This window comes from Halichoerus grypus, chromosome 4 (genome assembly GCF_964656455.1).
Source record: "Halichoerus grypus chromosome 4, mHalGry1.hap1.1, whole genome shotgun sequence".
NCBI classification, from domain to species: Eukaryota; Metazoa; Chordata; class Mammalia; order Carnivora; family Phocidae; genus Halichoerus; species Halichoerus grypus.
This window is the reverse complement of record NC_135715.1, coordinates 53,062,489-53,081,789: the sequence shown is the minus strand read 5'-3', so window position 1 is coordinate 53,081,789 and position 19,301 is coordinate 53,062,489. Positions and strand designations below refer to the sequence as shown.

The 19,301-nt window shown below is 36.9% G+C and overlaps 1 protein-coding gene across 1 annotated transcript in view; it reads right to left on the bottom strand.

Moving 5' to 3' along the window:
- DNAJC15 (DnaJ heat shock protein family (Hsp40) member C15) overlaps nucleotides 1-19,301 on the bottom strand; it is a 79,223-nt gene that overhangs the window by 22,762 nt on the left and 37,160 nt on the right. Inside the window, exons 4-5 of the mRNA XM_036091029.2 lie at nucleotides 16,386-16,462; nucleotides 7,115-7,185 (exon numbers count right to left, since the gene is read on the bottom strand). Coding sequence (XP_035946922.1) covers nucleotides 7,115-7,185; nucleotides 16,386-16,462 — 148 coding nt within the window. The remainder of the gene's footprint in view (nucleotides 1-7,114; nucleotides 7,186-16,385; nucleotides 16,463-19,301) is intronic.

The following is a 19,301-nucleotide window of genomic DNA, read 5'->3' as shown; positions in this document are numbered from 1 at the left end:
TTAGTATTTTGTTCTTTTGTTCATCTATTCTTCTCTGGACAGAATGATGACAAGATGGAAAAACTCACCTCAAAAAAGAGAACAAGAGGCAGTACTGACTGCCAGGGGCCTGATCAGTATGGACATAAGTAAGATGTCAGAACTAGATTTCAGAATAACGATTATAAAGATGAGCTGGGCTTGAAAAAAAGCATAGAAGACACTAGAGAATCCCCTTCTGGAGAAATAAAAGAACTAAAATCTAACCAAGTTGAAATGAAAAAGGCTATTACTGAGATGCAATCAAAAATGGAGACTCTAACTGCTAGGATAAATTAGGCAGAAAAGGGATTAGTGATATAGAAGACCAAACGATGGAGAATAAAAAAGCTGAGAAAAAGAGGGATAAACAACTACTGGATCACAAGGGGAGAATTCAAGAGATAAGAGAAACAACATTAGAATAACTGAGATCCCAGAAGAAGAGGAAAGGAGGAGCAGAAGGTATATTGGAGAAAATTAACAGAGAATTTCCCTAATCTGGGGAAGGAAACTGGCATCAAAACCCAGGAAGCACAAAGAACCCCCCCTCAAAATCACTAAAAATAGCTCAACACCCCGACCTCTAATAGTAAAACTTACACATCTCAGAGGCAAAGAGAAAATCCTGAGAGCAGCTTGGGACAAGCTGTAACCTACAACAGTAGAAACATTAGACTGGCAGCAGACCTATCTACAGAGACCTGGCAGGCCAGCAAAGACTGGCATGACATATTTAGGGTACTAAATGAGAAAAATATGCAGCCAAGAATACTTTATCCAGCTAGGATGACATTCAAAATAGGAGTGATTAAAAAATCTTCCAGGACAAACAGAAACTAAAAGAATCTGTGATCACCAAACCAGCCCTACAAGAAATATTAAAAGGGATCCTCTAAGCAAAGAGAGAGCCCAAAAGTAACATAGACCAGAAAGGAACAGAGACAATATACAGTAACAGTCACTTTACATGTAATACAATGGCACTAAATTCCTTCCTCTCAATAGTTACTCTGAATGTAAATGGGCTAAATGCCCTAATCAAAAGACACAAGGTATCAGACTGGATAAAAAAGTAAGACCCATCAGTATGCTGTCTGCAAGAGACTCATTTTAGACCCAAGGACACCCCCAGATTTAAAGTGAGGGGGTGGAAAACCATTTATTATGCTAATGGACACCAAAAGAAAAGGGGGTGGCAATCCTTATATCAGACAAATTAGATTTTAAACCAAAGACTATAATAAGAAAGGAGGAAGGACACTATACCATAATTAAAGGGTCTATCCAACAAGAAGATCTAACAATTGTAAATATTTATGCCCCCAGCATGGGAGCAGCTAATTATATAAGCCAATTAATAACAAAATCAAAGAAAAACATTGACAATGATACAATAATAGTAGGGGACTTTAACACCCCTCTCACTGCAATGGCCAAATCATCTAAGCAGAAGATCAACAAGGAAATAAGGGCTTTGAACGACACACTGGACCAGATGGACTTCACAGATATATTCAGAACATTCCATCCTAAAGCAAGAGAATACACATTCTTCTCAAGTGCACATGGAACAGAATAGATCACATACTGGGTCAATCAAAATATTGGGATCACTTTGCTAAGGCTGCTATATATCCATGAGAATGAACACACTATTGCTCCACATTACAATATGGATGATTCTCACAAGGATAAATATTGACTGAAAGCAACCAGATGCAAATGACTACACATATTCAAAAGAGGCAAAACTAACTTATGATATTATAAATCAAGATAGTGGTTCCTTTTAGGGATGAAGTAGACTTGGAGGGCTCATGAAGGGGATTCAGAGGTGTGATGATGTTCTAGTTCTTGACCTGGAGGCTGGTTACATGGGTGTTTGTAAAAATTTATGTAGATATATACTTAATGATTTGTCCACTTTTCTGCCTGTATACTTAATACGAAGTATATTTAAAAATAAAAAGAATAAGGAGAGATTGAGGAGAAAAGTGGTTTCTTAAAAGTAAATTAAATTACATCACTCTACTGCTTAAAAGCTGACAAAAACTTCCCACAGTCTTTAGAATCAAGTTCAAGTATTACATAGCACATATAGCATTTCATTAACAGAAAGCATACCTGCAGTCTTCAAACTGTGAACACCACCTCATTTCAGGGTATCTCTCCCCTTGCATATTACACCCCATCAAGCTAGTTTTCTTTCAAGTCCTTAAGCACATTATATTCTGTCCTCCCTTAGAGCCTTTGCATACGCTAGTTCCCCGACCTTCAAACCATTCTTCACACAAATACCTTCTTTCCATCCTTTAGGTTTCTCCTCACAGACGTCTTCCCAGTCACTTTATGTAAAGCTGCCTCTTTTTCATATTCTATATCTCTGCCTGCTGCACCCTTTTCTACACTTACTACGACGTGAAATAGGTTTACTTAATTTTTTGTCTGTCCTTCCATCAGCATAGATGCTCTATGAAGACAAGGCTCTAGTTGCCCTGTTTTACAGTTAAAGCCCCAAGATTTACCACAACATCTGGCACCTTAGAGAATTTGAAAAAATACTTTCTGAATGAATGAAAGAATAGTTATAGGTAGTTTCATATCAGCGTAATGAATCTTTAAAATTTTTCATATGATCATTATGTATTAGTTATCAATCCCAATTCTATTTTACCTGTACATTTTATTTGTATGCCTTCATTTTATCCATTTGCTTATTCATTCACTCATGAAAAAAAATTAAGAGTTTAAACGTCAGCCATAGAGATTATAAAGACCATGTTCTTTACCTTTTAAAGATCACACCATTTATCAAGGAAAATCAATGTGGATAAAACTAAATTATACTTTTACCAAAAAAGTTATTAACTCAAATACAAAGCCTTAAATCTAATTAAAATGTTGAAATAAGGGGAAGAAAAGATGAGACCTTTGAAACAAGTAATAGTGTAGTTACATCTATCAAAAAAGGAAATCAAGCTAATTAGGCATAACTTTTTCTTAGTGAATTCATTTTGGCTCTCGGTGGTCATGCCTTTCTTTTTGTAAATGTTTACAATACATCTTTTAAGTGTAATATATCATAATAAATTGTAATATATTATTACCAGGACAATGCAGTTTCTTTTACAATGAGAGCGATTAGGGAAAATCCATTCAATGGTATACTTTGGTTTGTTTTTAGTCCCAATATTTTTTATTTAAATACTATTTTTTAAAGATTTTATGTATTTATTTGAGAGACAGAGAGCGAGAACATAAGCAGGGGGGAGGGAGAAGCAGACTCCCCACTGGGCAGGGAGCCCAATGTGGGACTCGATCCCAGGACCCCTGGGATCATGACCTGAGCCAAAGGCAGATGCTTAACTGACTGAGCCACCCAGGCGCCCTACTTAAATACTATTAAAAAAGAGAGTACTGAATGTTTATCGAAAGGGGGCATAAATGAAAAAAGAATGAGAATCTCTGCTGCAGGCAGGCAGATTTCAGTTAAATAAAGGAAGAACTTTCTAGTAGTTAGAGCTGCCTACAAGTGGGCTTCTTGTCAAGCAGGAAGCTCTCCATCAGTAAAAAAAATCTTTAAGGAGAGCTAACAGGACATTTTCCCCAGGATAGAGCAGAAACAGTCTTGATTTAGCAGGCAGCATTGATCAGATCAGTGTCTTCACTACGGTGAAGAAGCACTTCCAAAAAAATTTCCAGCTCGTAGTGGACCAATACATTTACAAATTACAAAAGTAATTTTGTAATCACACATTTGGATGTTGCCACAATGTCAAACTGCTATAAGGGTTTCTAAATGCTTACTTTTGATTTCTGTTCTTAATTCATTGCATACAGGTAACAAACTGGCCCACATGAACAAGCAAACTATACTTTTGAGTAGCACTGAATTAGAAAGTTTATAAGAGATTGCTGAGGTTCTATAGCTTTTCAAATTTACCTAGTCTGCCTTCCTTTTTATATTCATTAAGCATAATATCAACTGCTTATTTCCTAACAACTAACCTCTCTTCAGCAATTTAAAAAAGCATAATCTAAAAGATATTAATCTGAAAGCATTAGATCAACTGAGATTTTATCTCACTAAATTGAATAGCAAACTTTACTTTTTACCAAAACACATCCGAATGCTCATTTAAAACTGGTTACAAAAAATTTATTTTCAGCCATCCCCACACCTAATTTTTTCGTATCACTTTCTTTGCATAAGTTGATAATGAAATGTGTGACAAATTATAGTTGATCACACATTTGAAGTTCCAACTTTGTTTTACTGGCTGGCAGCAAAACCAGCAGAAATGTGACTTGGGGATGAAGTGGGGGTACATTCATGAATTTAAGAAGCATGGAGTAGAGGATTTAAGTTTTTGCAACTACCTATATAACACTCAGTCAGTACTGACCTGGCCAAAGCAAATATGATAAGGAATTAGAAAAAGAGGAAACAAAACTGGGGCGCCTGGGTGGCTCAGTCGTTAAGCGTCTGCCTTCAGCTCGGATCATGATCTCAGAGTCCTGGGATCGAGCCCCGCATCAGGCTCCCTGCTCCCCCACTCCCCCTGCTTGTGTTCTCTCTCTGGCTGTGTCTCTCTCTGTCAAAATAAATAAAATACTAAAAAAAAAAGAAGAAGAAGAAGAGACAAAATTAAGAGTTCCCCATTCTCATATTTCCCCAAATACTTCTAGCTTTCTCTCTCCGAAAACAATGAGACATTTTTGTTGAAAATCTGTTACCTTCCTCTCATTAAAAAGAAAACAAAACGACCTTCCTTCTCAAGAGACCATTTCAGGATTTATGAGTTATCATCTCCCAACTCCATCATCCATGAATACTTTCCCTCCAGTGATGGCAATATTCCTTAATTCACCCTACTTTTACTAGAGCAGGAGTACTTAACTGTGAGCATACACATGGGTGTTGGGAAATCTATGAACTCTCTGAAACTCCAAATGTTTTTAAAATTGTGGGTGAATGAGCAATTATATGAACAAAATGTCCACAGTTGTCAATACATTCTTAGAGGGTACAATAATCCAAAATGATTAAAAGCATCTTTCTTGAGTGAAAAATGTGATCTGAATAGAAATATAGGGTACAGGTTCTTCATTAATTGAATAGGCATATAAAGATATTATATCACTTAACAAAAGGATTTTAGAAATAAATCCCTTCAGGGGCGCCTGGGTGGCTCAGACAGTTAAGCGTCTGCCTTCGGCTCGGGTCATGATCCCACGGTCCTGGGATCGAGCCCCACGTTGGGCTCCCTGCTGAGCAGGGAGCCTGCTTCTCCCTCTCCCTCTGCCTGCTGCTTCCCCTGCTTGTACACTCTCTCTCTCTGTCAAAAATAAAAATAAAATCTTTAAAAAAAAAAAAAAAGAAAGAAATCCCTTCATTTTATAGAAGATAAAATTGACATTTTGAGAGGTAAAGGGAGTGTTCAAGGTCATACTGCTAGTTAGAAGGCAGAAGCCAGAGAAAAACACCAGCCTCCAGCTTCCAGGTCCATTCCCTCACATCCTGCTACCTACGCGGGGCTAGACAGGATATCAGTAAGCATACTACAAGCAGTCAACAATCCCACCTCTGATAAATATATGACCTCACAGTAAATCAAGTAATTCTGTAAATACTACTGGCTCATAGGAAATACATTTTCTTTTTTTACTAAATGTATCTAAAAATACATGTTCTCTTAGATACATTTTAGAACTTGCTTCCTTGCCAGTAGGCACAATCAACAACTTGTCAATCATCTGAAAGACATGAGTGCCTGATCCTACTGCAATCAATCAGAGAAGGGCATACACTTGACCTGGAAGGGACAAAGGATGTTTAGTAGGAGACAGAGGGCTTCAAGGAGGCACTTTAAACACATTTCTTTCTGAGTCAATTACTCTGAAAGCCCACAATGCGAAGTACATTAGTTGTGTGGATCTTTTAGCGACTGTTGAAGCTATTTAGAAATTTTAAGCAAAATCTCTTTTCGAAGTTTATTCTCTTATTTATTCACACTAAAGAAGAGCAAATAAAAAAGCCAAAGATGATGTTTAGTGAAAAGAATTTTTATAGTACATAATGAAGTGAGGAAACTGAAAAAGAATGCCCTACTTTGGTGTCAGTTAGGATGTGTAGAAATCCAAAATTTGTTTTTAATTTTTTTCAAAAAAATTGGAAAACTGGAAGTCTGTAAATAAGAATCCAAAAAACCCTTCATTCTCCTCCCCCACTGCACCCTTGACTTCTGAAATACAGTGCAACTTTCTACCATCTGCTATTTTAGAGAAGAAACAGTAATGAACATATGGGCTTTCTCTCTCAAGCAGCTGTAGTGTAGTTAAAGTAATAATAATTGTCTTTCTGTAAGATAAATTTACATTAAAAACCTGGCCAGTTAAAAACAAATGGCTCAGCCTCAGAGCCTTCCAGAATAAAATTAAGAAATTCAGAATTATCTATGACATAGTACAGAGATTTAGAAGATACCCTCTAAATCTTATGCTTTTATGTTTAAGGTTAAACAAACATAATTCATGACGCCCATATCAATTCACACAGAGTCCACAACTCATGTTTTCTCTTTCCCAGTCAAAATGCTAGGAGCCTCAAACAGGGGCTAGGTACGCATATATAAAAATCAGTAACTAAGTTCTTTTTTTTTTTTTTTTTTTTTTATTTATTTGAGAGAGAGAGTGAGAGAGAGAGAGAGCACAAGAGGGGGGAGTGGGAGAGGGAGAAGCAGACTCCCTGCCGAGCAGGGAGCCCGATGCGGGACTCGATCCCGGGACTCCAGGATCATGACCTGAGCCGAAGGCAGTCGCTTAACCAACTGAGCCACCCAGGCGCCCCAGTAACTAAGTTCTTGAAAGCTGATAATATGAATCCACCACCTCTGTGGGTTACTGAACTCCAATCCAAAAGCTTATTTATTTGTAAGAAAAATCACAATACATGTGGCACATAAACTTCTATTTCAACAATATATATATAAATATCACTTACATATATCACTTATAATGAGTTTAAGTAAATTGAAAGGAATTCAGAGCAGATTCAGATCCACATATTATGAAAAATAGAAATTTTACCTACCTTTATCTGGGTGATTCAAAATCATGATTCTCCTATGAGCTGTTCTAATCTTGGCCTTGCCAGCAGATGGGCTGTAAAAAGAAATTAAAGTGCTTATAATAAATAGTGTCGAATGCAGATTATAAATTGACAGTTTATATGGGTTTCAAGGAATTAAAAACTAATGAGAATTTCACCATCTTGTGGATAAATATGAAATTACAGCTTGTCACTGAAGTCTACTAACCATCAAAATAAACTGTTGATTCAATATTGCATGTATTTTTCTTCCTTTGTAATGCCAGTCTCTATTTTCAATCAATTTAAAAAATAAAACACAATAGGGGCGCCTGGGTGGCACAGTCAGTTAAGCAACCCACTCTTGGTTTCAGCTCAGGTTGTGATCTCAGGGTGGTGAGATCGAGCCCCGAGTTGGTCTCCAGGCTCTTCGTGAAATCTGCTTGAGATTCTCTCTCCCTCTCCCTCTGGCCCTCCCGTTCATGCTCTCTCTCTTTAAAATAAATACATCTTTAAAAAATAAATAAATAAAATAAAACACAACATACAGGGTAGGAGAGTCATAGTCTATAGACTATACTGAGTTTGAAAACATATGCCTCAAGTTATTTGGGGGGAAGGCAGTTTACATAATGTAACCGACAGGTATCTGGACTCCAGAGCTACTAGACTGCCAGATTTCATTTCCATTGCTATTTAGGATGGGGTAAACTCAGTCAAAATTTTTAACCTCTCTGTACTTCAGTTTCCTCATTGTAAAACAGGGCTAAGAACAACATATTCCTCATAGAGCGACTGTAGGGATTAAATTAGTTAAAGCCAACAAAGTGCTAGAACAGTGCTCCAAAATAGTTAGCTTTCATTATTATTATTATGTTTCAACAGAGCATCTCAAAACTCTTCATAGCTCATAATTTATTTAACTTGTGAGAAACCTATGGGAAAAGCTGTAACAAAAATTGAGAAAGTTAAATGAACTTAAAATTATTTCAGTAAAAACTAATTTATCCAGTATTGGAAAAGTTTCTGACTAGCACATTTTCCAAGCAAGGAAACAAAATTAACAGTTAACAACAACAAAATTCTGGTATTGCTGATTAATAGCTATACTATCTTATCTAAGTTATTTAACTTTTCTGGGTCTCAAATTGGGATAATGTCAGCTGACTTAAAGTACAGAGTGGTTGTTGTAAAGCTCAAAGTAATTTAATTTGTATGGATGAACCACACTGTACTGGATAAAAGCAGGTACTTTTAGAGATATTCAAACATAGGTTCAACATCCTGATTCCACCATACATTAGCTGCAAAACTCTGCCTTGCTCACTTAAACTCTCTGAGTGAAAATTCTCTCATAAGTAAAATGGACATACTAAACTACCTCCCACAGGGCACTTGGGTGGCTCAGTCATTAAGCATCTGCCTTCGGCTCAGGTCATGATCCCAGGGTCCTGGGATCAAGCCCCGCATCGGGCTCCCTGCTCTGCTGGAAGCCTGCTTCTCCCTCTCCCACTCCCCCTGCTTATGTTCCCTCTCTCGCTGTGTCTCTCTCTGTCAAATAAATAAATAAAATTTAAAAAAATAAATAAATAAAATAAACTACCTCCCAGGATTATTTTAAGAATAAATTAGATAATGCAAGTAAAAGGATCAGCATAACCTAGCACAGAGTTAGTGTTCAAAAATAACTAGCCTTTAGTTATTATTATAAAGATAAAGCATGCTTATGAAAATATATTACGTATTTCCCACTTTTAAAAATGTAGTATAAGTAACCTAATTTAATGTTTCTTGAATGAGTCAAAAGTATTAACCTGAGTATAAATTAAGTGCAAAGAAATTCTTAAGATCTGCAGAAATTTGTTCACCCTTGTCTTAAAAGAGTCCTCGAATGCTTTCCATTTAAGTTCTTCTGTCTGTTTTTAGCACTGCCTCCCTTGATATCAGCTGTGAACCCTTGATTCTGCCATTGTTCCAGTCTAGCTATTCCTTGACAGTTACTTATACTTCTAATCTTTTGAGGTTAAGTAACAGATCACCAAGTATGTTAAAACACACTATCAACTGCTGAATATAAATATTCTTCTATGAATAAAAAAATGTCTTGAGTCAAAGACAAAATCAAAAGAGAAAAAAAACATCTTGAGACAAATGCAAATGAAAATGGAAATATAACAACAAATTTATGGGATACAGCAAAAGCAGTTCTAAGATGGAAGTTTATAGTCAGTTTATAGTAATAAATGCCTATATTAAGAAAAAAGAAAGAGCTCAAGTAAACAACTTTATTTATGCCTCAGGGAAGTAGAAAAAAGAAGGATAAACTAAGGCCAAAGTTAGTTGAAGGAAGGAAATAACAAAGATCCAGAGTAAAAATAAATGAAACAGAGATTAAAAAGACAATAAAAAGTTGTCTTTTATTGTCTTAATGAAATGAAGGGCTGTGTTTTTGAAAAGATAAACAAAACAGGCAAACCATTAGCTAGACTCACAAGAAAAAAGCAGAGAACTCAAATAAAATCAGAAATGAAAGAGAAGACATTACAACTGATACCACAGAAATACAAAGGATCATAACTATTATCAACCATTATACACCAACAAAATGGACAATGTAGAAGAGATAAATCCTACAGACATATAAACTACCAAGACTGAATGAGGAAGAAATAGAAAATCTGAACAGACCAATTATTAACAATGGATTGAATCACTAATCAAAAACCTCCCAACAGAGAAAACCCCAGGACGAGACACCTTCACTGAAATCTACCAAACATCTAAAGAATACCAATTCTCCTCAAACTTTTCCAAAAAATAGAAGAGGAAATGCTTTCCAAACTCATTTTATGAGGCAAGCATTATCCTGATACCACAAGCAGACAAGGACACTAGAAGAAAAGAAAATTACAGGCCAATATGCCCGATGAACATTGATGCCAAACTCATCAGCAAAATATAAGCAAACCAAATTCAACAAAACATTAAAAGGATCATACATCATGAACAAGTAGGATTTATTCCAGGGATGAAAGGATGGTGCAATATCCACAAATCAATCAATGTGAAACACCATAAATGTGAAACAAAATAAAGGATAAAAATCATGACATTTCCAAAGATGTAGAAAAACATTTGACAAAATTCAACACCCATTCATGACAAAAACTCTCAACAAAGTTAGTATAGAGGGAATATACCTCAACATGATAAAGGCCATATGACAAATGCATAGCAACTATCATACTCAATGGTGAAAAGCTCAGAGTTTTTCCTCTTAGATTAGATACAACACAAGGTTGTCTGCTCTCACCACTTTTATCCAACATAGTACTGGAAGTCATGGCCAGAGGAATTAGGCAAGAAGAAGAAATGAAGGGCATCCAAATCGGAAACAAAGAAGTAAAACTGCAGATGACATGATATTACATAAAGAAAACCCTGAAACTGTTAGAACTAACCAATCAATTAGGTAAAGTTGGAGGATACAAAATCAATATACAAAAATCTGTTGCCCCTCTATACACTAATAACAAACTATCAGAAAGAGAAAGTAAGAAAATCACATTTACAATTGCATCAAAAAGAATAAAATACCTAGAAATAGATTTAACCAAGGAGGTTAAAGACCTATACACTGAAAACTATAAGACATTGGTGAAAGAAATTAAAAACACCAATAAATAGAAGGATATCCCACACTCATGGATTGGAAGAATTCATTTTGTTAAAATGTCCAGACTATTCAAAGCAATCTACAGATACAATGAAATCCCTATCAAAATTCCTAAGGCATTTTTCACAAAAGTGGAACAATCCTAAAATTTGTATGGAACCACAAAGACTCCAAATAGCCAAAGCAATCTTGGGAAAGAACAAAGCTGGAGGCATCACACTTCCTAAATTCAAACTATATTACAGACCTATAATAATCAAAACAGTATGGTATTAGGTTAAAAACAGACACATACATCAATGGAACAGAATAGAGAACCCAGAAATAAATCCATGTATATATGGTCAATTAACTTATGACAAAGGAGCCAAAAACAGAAAACAAATAAACGATAGTTTCCTCAATAAATGGTATTGGGAAATCTGGACAGCCACATGCAAAGGAATGAAACCGGACCCTTATCTTACACCACACATGAAAATCAACTCAAAATGGATTAAAGCCTTGAACTAAAGACCTGAAATCATAAAGCTCCTAGAAGGAAATACAGGGGGTAAGCTCCTTGACATCAGTCTTTGCAGTAATTTTTTAAATTTGAAATCAAAAGCAAAGGCAACAAAACAAAATTAAACAAGTGGGACTACATCAAACTTTAAAAAGTTTCTACACAGTAAGGAAAACCATCAACAAGATGAAAAAAGTCACCTATGGAATAGGGAGAAAATATTTGTAAATCATATATCTAGTAAGAGGTTATTTCCAAAATAAAGAACTCATACAATTCAATAATATAGCATAGCTAGATAGATAGGTGGATCTGATTTCAAAATGAGTGGAGGATCTGACTAGACCTTCTTCCAAAAACATAAAACGGCAAACAGGTACATGAGGTGATCAGCATCACTAATCACCGGGGAAATGCAAATCAAAACCACAATGAGATATCACCTCACAGCTTGTAGAATGACTGTCATCAAAAAGACAAGAAATAAACAAGTGTTAGAAAGATGCAAAAGGGGGCGCCTGGGTGGCTCAGTCGTTAAGCGTCTGCCTTCGGCTCAGGTCATGATCTCAGGGTCCTGGGATCGAGCCCCGCATCGGGCTCCCTGCTCGGCGGGAAGCCTGCTTCTCCCTCTCCCACTCCCCCTGCTTGTGTTCCCTCTCTCGCTGTGTCTCTCTCTGTCAAATAAATAAATAAAAAATCTTTAAAAAAAAAAAAAAAAAAAAAAGAAAGATGCAAAGGGAACTGTTCATGGAAATGTAAACTTTGCAATCTATACGTATTATACATATAGCAAATCAATATGTTTTACATCCTACATATACAATGTTTTTTGTCAATTATATCTCAATAAAACTAAAGGAGAATTTTTAAAATTAAAAAAAAATTAAAAATAAAAAAGTCTTTTAGTGTAAGGACTATTAGGGTATTCCTTTTCGCTGTTTTTTGAAAGTCCTCTGGGGGACCATTTCAAACTTACTTTTTGTTTTGTAGATACTTCCCAGATAGCCAATCAAGACACTGTCTGATTCTAAAGACTACTAAGTTTTGAAAAAGAAGTCATTAAACACTGCACCAGGGGTATGAACACTTTAACTGCCTATTAAGAAATGAAAAACACATTATTTTTTTTTAAATTCCAATATGTTTAGTTTCCTGTAGTAAGTCTACATTTATCATTCTCTTTCCTTTATTAGTTATGTTTCCTAGCTCTTCTGTAGATATTTGACATGTCTCCTTAGGTAGATACTAACGAGCAGAAGCTATGTTTTGTATCTTAAAATAGTATCTAGTATTAAATATGCAATAGATGCTTAATGCATTTTATACAGCCCTCCAAAAGAAAATGGCTATAAAGGGGCACCTGGGTGGCTCAGTCGTTAAGCATCTGCCTTCGGCTCAGGTCTTGATCCCAGTGTCCTGGGATCGAGCCCCACATCGGGCTCCCTGCTCCTCGGGAAGCCTGCTTCTCCCCTCCCACTCCTCCTGCTTGTGTTCCTGCTCTCACTCTCTCTCTCTCTCTCTGTCAAATAAATAAATAAAATCTTTAAAAAAAAAAAAAGAAAAGAAAATGGCTATAAAAAGGTAAACTCCTTCAAAGAATAATGGCTCTCTATTAGTAAATACTAACACTATAAGGGTTGTATTACAGAACATTTTAAAGTAGAAAAAGAGGAGCTTTAAAAAACATTTCATAAAGCAAGTCAAATGTGGACCACTACATAATGAAGATGTAAGTTCAGTAAAATACAAATTCGCATTCTATGTGTTTTTGGGGGGAGTTTATATGGTAGGTTGCATCTTATTCTGGATATTAAACTTTAATTTAGCACACAGGACAAAATCTGAATATTATCCTTGATCATTATACCTGATAGATTATCCTTGATAATCACTTACATTGCCTATAAAAAAACAGTCCACATGGTTTTGTACATAAAAGTCCATAAAGCATTATGTACAATGAGGTCTGCCAGCCACCGAACTAGATAGATTGGAGGAAGTTAAGAAATGCAAGGAGAGTTTATATGTATAAGTATGGCCATTCAAAACATTCTGCCTTTAAGATAATAATTATCAGGACATCTGGGTGGCTCAGTTGGTTAAGCGACTGCCTTCGGCTTAGGTCATGATCCTGGAGTCCCAGGATGGAGTTCCGCATCAGGCTCCCTGCTCAGCAGGGAGTCTGCTTCTCCCTCTGACCCTCCCCCTTCTCATGTTCTCTCTCTCTCTTCCATTCTCTCTCTCTCTCTCCAATAAATAAAATCTTTAAAAAAAAAAAAAGGTAATAATTATCAGACTCATAGTGGTGAACTTTGGGAATGAGGGAAGTATTCTTGTGTGCCTACAGAGTTTATTCCCTTTTCCTTATTGCTATATTAAGTCTCTAGGAACTTAGTACATTTTAATAAATTTATTTGTTGTTCTAAAGATTAAACAAGATGGGAGAATCGTAGTTCTTAAACATAGTATAAAAATTAAATAAAGAGCAATGGATCTCCAGTACAAACAATTTCACCATGAAATTGAAAGTATAACTTTAAATATCACATTTCCTAGATCAAGGAATACACAGTGTTCCCTGGAATGTGTACCCAATTTGACTGGGACTGGGAATTGGGGTGCATGGAACTCAGTGGTGTTCTCTAATCCTGTGGCAAATGGAGCAGTCTTGGTTTCATCATTTTTACTATTGGTCTTTTGAATAACATTTAGCTTAACACAGTTCCACAGAAGTTTTCAAAAAGTATGAGAATCACACATGTGCATCACTTCAGAGAGTAACAGGTACAATAATAGTTTTTCTGGGCAGCTCGGTAAAATATATTAGGTTTCATGAAATATGTAAGAATGTACAGGATCATCTAGTAGCACACAGAATATTTTTTAATAGGTCATCCATACAGTCAGCTCCATTTTGCCTTTACCTACTTGTTATATAGTCTATATAGTTTAGATTCATTGATCAGAGAATGGAGCCACGGCCATGTATTCACATCTTAAAGAATCTTCTCAAAATCAACACTACCTGATTGAAAGAAAGGGCTAGAGGAAAGCAAATAAGGCTTACCCTTCTATTTAATGTGTTAAGAGCAAATATTTAGCTTCTGCATTTGTCCTACAGATAGGAAGAAAGAGGAGCCAACATTTATTTAGCACCTGTTATTTGGTAGGTACTTTTATAAAAAGGTATCCTCCTATCATTTTACATTATTTCAACAAGGCTAAATAGCATTAATTCTATTCAAAACTGAAGAAACTGAAGGGCAGAAGAACTAAAAATAAGTTGACCGGGGGGCGCCTGGGTGGCTCAGTCGGTTAAGCAGCTGCCTTCAGCTCAGGTCATGATCCCAGGGTCCTGGGATCGAGTCCCGCATCGGGCTCCCTGCTCAGCAGGAGCCTGCTTCTCCTTCTCCCTCTGCCTGCCACTCCCTCTGCTTGTGCTCTCTCTGTCAAATAAATAAATAAAATCTTAAAAAAAAAAAAATAATAATAACTTGACCGGACTCGTACAATGTGGTGCTTTAGTGATAGAACCGGGACAAGGATCTGTTTTGCTCAGCTGGTATTTGTTGAGTAGTTACTAAGTGCCATGTTTATATTAAGAATTATCTATGTATTAGTCTTCACAACAGTCCTAGGCAATAGAAACTGATATTATGTTTATTTTACAAATGATGACATTGAGGTCACACAGCTGGTAAATGGTAAAACCGGTATTCATACTCAGACTCACATTAGAGGATATACTCTTAACCAGCAAATTATCCTTGGGAAATTTTCTACAGTTTCTAGTTCAACAGGATAAAACTTTATAACCATAAATCTTAAGTTCTAATTATCTGTCTCAATAACAGGAGTGCCTTGGATGATGTTAAATGATATTCTCAAAAACCTTTGTATATTCCTATTTCAAGACTATGAATGGGATGGTGTGGGGACCCAATAAAACTTCAAGAAAAATAACAATGCCATCCTGAATAATATTAAAGCAAATAATAATCAGCAATATAGCCAACTTCCTAATTTGGTTCCCCTACCTAAAACCTATTCTCAGTGAGATATTTCATCTTTTATTTAATAAAGCACCAAGCTGAACTGAGCTGTTTCCCTTGCTTCTTCACCCCTTTGTTTTTCTTGCTAAGGCAAAAGAAGTAATTAAATGTTTTGGCCTTAAAAATCTGCTAATCTACAAGAGATTTAAAAGACTATATCAACATAGGGCTTTATGACCTATATTGCTTGTGTTGATTAAATCGTCAGAAGATCTGTTGTGGATGACATACTATAACCAACCCCCACAAAAATTTGAGTGAGTTCTAAAGGAACATAAAGTAAACAAATGAATATATCGACCAGCAAATCTATAGCAGGGGACATCACTTAACACTAAAGTTAGGAAGATATCACAGAGCAATCACACAACAACATTAACTTTCTCCTATGCTGTCCAAAGTCACACAATAGATACTAAGGTGAAACAATTATAATAAAATATGCTAGATCAAATTATGGAAATAGAAAAGAATTGTGAAACAGATCCCATGTTATAACAGAAAAATGATTAGATAGCAAATTAGAAAACTAAATCCAGAAACAATTCAGTGTCACAATAAGGGATATTTTGATAATTGCTGTGAAACTAGTATTAAGAGTTCCTTGTTAAGGAATAAAGACACATCACATCATGCCTGATATTTTTAGGGGGAGTAGGATATTCTCTTAGATGTGAAGTTTTAAAATGTAAAAATTTTGGGCGCCTGGGTGGCTCAGTCGTTAAGTGTCTGCCTTCGGCTCAGGTCATGATCCCAGGGTCCTGGGATCGAGCCCCACATCGGGCTCCCTGCTCCACGGGAGGCCTGCTTCTCCCTCTCCCATTCCCCTGCTTGTGTTCCCTCTCTTGCTATCTCTCTCTCTGTCAAATAAATAAATAAAATCTTTAAAAAAAAAAAAAAAAAAAAGTAAAAATTTTGTATTTTCTTCCTCTGCCTCCTATTCATAACTTAAAATATAAGGATAACTTTACTGTAACATTTTCTCCTTTTTCCAAAACAAGCTTGGCCACAAACAAAATAATACTTATTCAGCACACCTACCTTATACCCAAAATAAGACTAGCTTCTCGCCTACTCATTTTCTGTTCAAATCCTCCTTTATAGTAGGATGAAAGGCTCTGTACAGGAAAGAAAGAGCATGATACAATTAGTTCCATGTATGAGGTGGCATGACCTCAATCCCATCATAGCTGCAGTAAGAGCAATGCATTTTACTAGAAGTCAACTTGAAACTGTGAAGGGGCAAGCACTAAGCAATGATCCTTTACAAGAAACCATGACCAAGATGAACTTAAAATTTCACTTTCAAATACATTAATTTTTCTACACTAAGATATAACAGAATAAAAGAAATCAGTAGAAGCAAAAGGCTTGAACTTTTCCTAAACTCTGCAGTAATTTTCTCATTGGATAACCTTGATAAGTCATTAATGTTGATATGACACACATCTTTTTTACCTCCAGGACTGGCTGATAGAGAAGGAAGAGGAGGAACTGACAAAGTGGGGAGGACATCAGGATAGCAGACAGGCAGGCCAAGAGAGACCAGAAAACAACTGCAAGGTCCCTGAAAGGTGGCTGGAAAGGCAGGAGCCAGGAAGAGAGTAGTATTAGAGAGGCTATTGGGCCAGACTGGCCGGTGGGTGGGGACAGGCCGTAAGCAATAGAAATAATTTAGGATTCTATTCTCAGAGCACTGGAGTAATGTCATTTGACTTTCTTTTGAAAGGATTACTCTAAATGCTATGTGGAGAATAGAAAGAGTGGTGCAAGAGGGAAGCAGGAGACCCATTAAGAGGACATAACAATAATCTAGGCAAGAGATGATGGTGGTATGGGCCAGTGTGGTAATAGCAGAGCTAGTTTAAAAGTGATCAGATTCTAAATGTATTCTGAAAGCAACACTAACATTTTCCTGGTAGATTAAACAAGGGATATGAGAAAGAGAGGGATTAAAGATGATGTAGTAAACACTACCATACACTGCGCAGCTTCTCCTTCAGAAGTGAAGGACTTACACTTTGGGTGCTGGGGCTGTTGCTGGCAGATGGCAGTGAGCCGTCAGACTCTTCAGGAATTGCCTTGGCTGAAGAAAGTCAAGTTCAGGTCCCCTTCCTATTTAATGACTGGTTGATATGGGGGTATAAACATTGTAGTTCTCTAGAGCTCAGTCCTTAGACTTCGTATCTATAATTCACTTATCAGGTGATATCATTTAGTCTCATGGCTCCTTGCCCCAATCTGGGACAACCACCATGAGCCATCTGGGCTTCAGAGCTTGGCATGGGGTTGGCTGAGGCCTTTGTTACGACTGTACTGCAGCCTAAATTGTCCCTTTGTCCTTCTTCCTTCTCTTCCCTTCTGGAACTGTTGATCATACGAGCACTCCCTAATGAACTACTGTTGTACGATTTCTATTCCTTTAGTGCCCACGGTTCGTGGTCATGCTGCTTCGAAGAATAAAGAGGGAGACCAGACGAAGAGTGGTGGACAGCAAGGCAAAGTTTATTGAGCGATAGTACAAAGCTCCCAGAGAGGGAGGAGACCCAAGAGGGTTGCCATTTTGACATTTAAATCCAGGGGTTCTTATGAGCTCTTTTGTGGAACTATCTTAAGGATCCTAAGTGTGGGCCCCCTGTGGATTGGCTGCTAAGGCATGCCAATCAGGGCTTTGATCACACACCCGTCTACCTACTGGGTTATTATTCACATGCTGGTGGTCTTTTGGGTTAAATGGAGATATCCATATCTAAATGGAGAAGTGTGACTTGGAGGTAACATTTAGGAGTCATGAGTATGTATACAGTATGTAAAGCCATGAGACTGAATGAGATCACCTAAGGAGTGAGAGAAGAGAAGAAGTCCAAAGACTGAACCCTAGAGATTGCAAGTCTGAGGGGCAGAGAAATGGAGATGAATCAGTAGAGCAGACAGGAGGCCCAGCAGTGAGGCAGAAGGAAAAGCAGACACCAAAAGTAAGGAAGGGAAAAACAGTTTCAAACACTTCTGATAGGTTAAGTTAGATGTGAGCTGAGACCTGACTGCTGGATTTATCAAAGAGGTCAAAGTCGTTGACAAGAGCTGCAGGGAGGGGCGCCTGGGTGGCTCAGTCATTAAGCGGCTGGCTGCCTTCCGCTCAGGTCATGATCCCAGGGTCCTGGGATCGAGCCCCCACATAGGGCTCCCTGAGCAATGGGAAGCCTGCTTCTCCCTGTCCCACTCCCCCTGCTTGTGTTCCCTCTCTCACTGTGTCTCTGCCAAATAAATAAATAAAATCTTTAACAAAAAAAGCTCTTTTTTAGAGCTGCAGGGAGTGGGAGTGAGAGTCTGATTAGAGTGGGTTTAAGAGAGAACAGGAGGGAAGGAATGGGAGACAGCAAGTACAGACAATGCTTTAGGAGTTCTTAACGGAGAAACAGGATGCATGAACTCAACTTTGAAAAGGAAAAAATACATCAATGATTGTACTGCTTGTAAGTTTTTAAAACATGGACCCCTATTTTTGTAAGGAAAAATAAGTAAGTGTATGTTTACATAAAACAACATCAGAAAGTATATACACTAAAATGTTATTTTTGGTTGGTGACATCATGAGTAATTTTTTTTCTTTATGTTCATTTTTACTTTCTAAATTTTCAACAATGAACACAGGCTACCTGTACAATTTTTAAAAGAGAGAACTAAATAAAAGACCAAGGAAATTATTAGAACTTAAAAAATGAACCAGATCTGGTCATTTATATAAGCTGTTGTCTTTGAACAGCTTGTTAAAAATTTCTACTTGGTAATAATTCCCTGGCAATTAATTCATTTAAACAAGCACTTCAGCACCTAGTACATGCCAGGAACATTTCAAATGAGACAGGTCAAGTTTTGTCTTTCATCACACAGATGCTAACCTATCAATGTACCAGTGTTGTGAGGAATATGATAGATGATTTCAAGTTTCAAGTAATT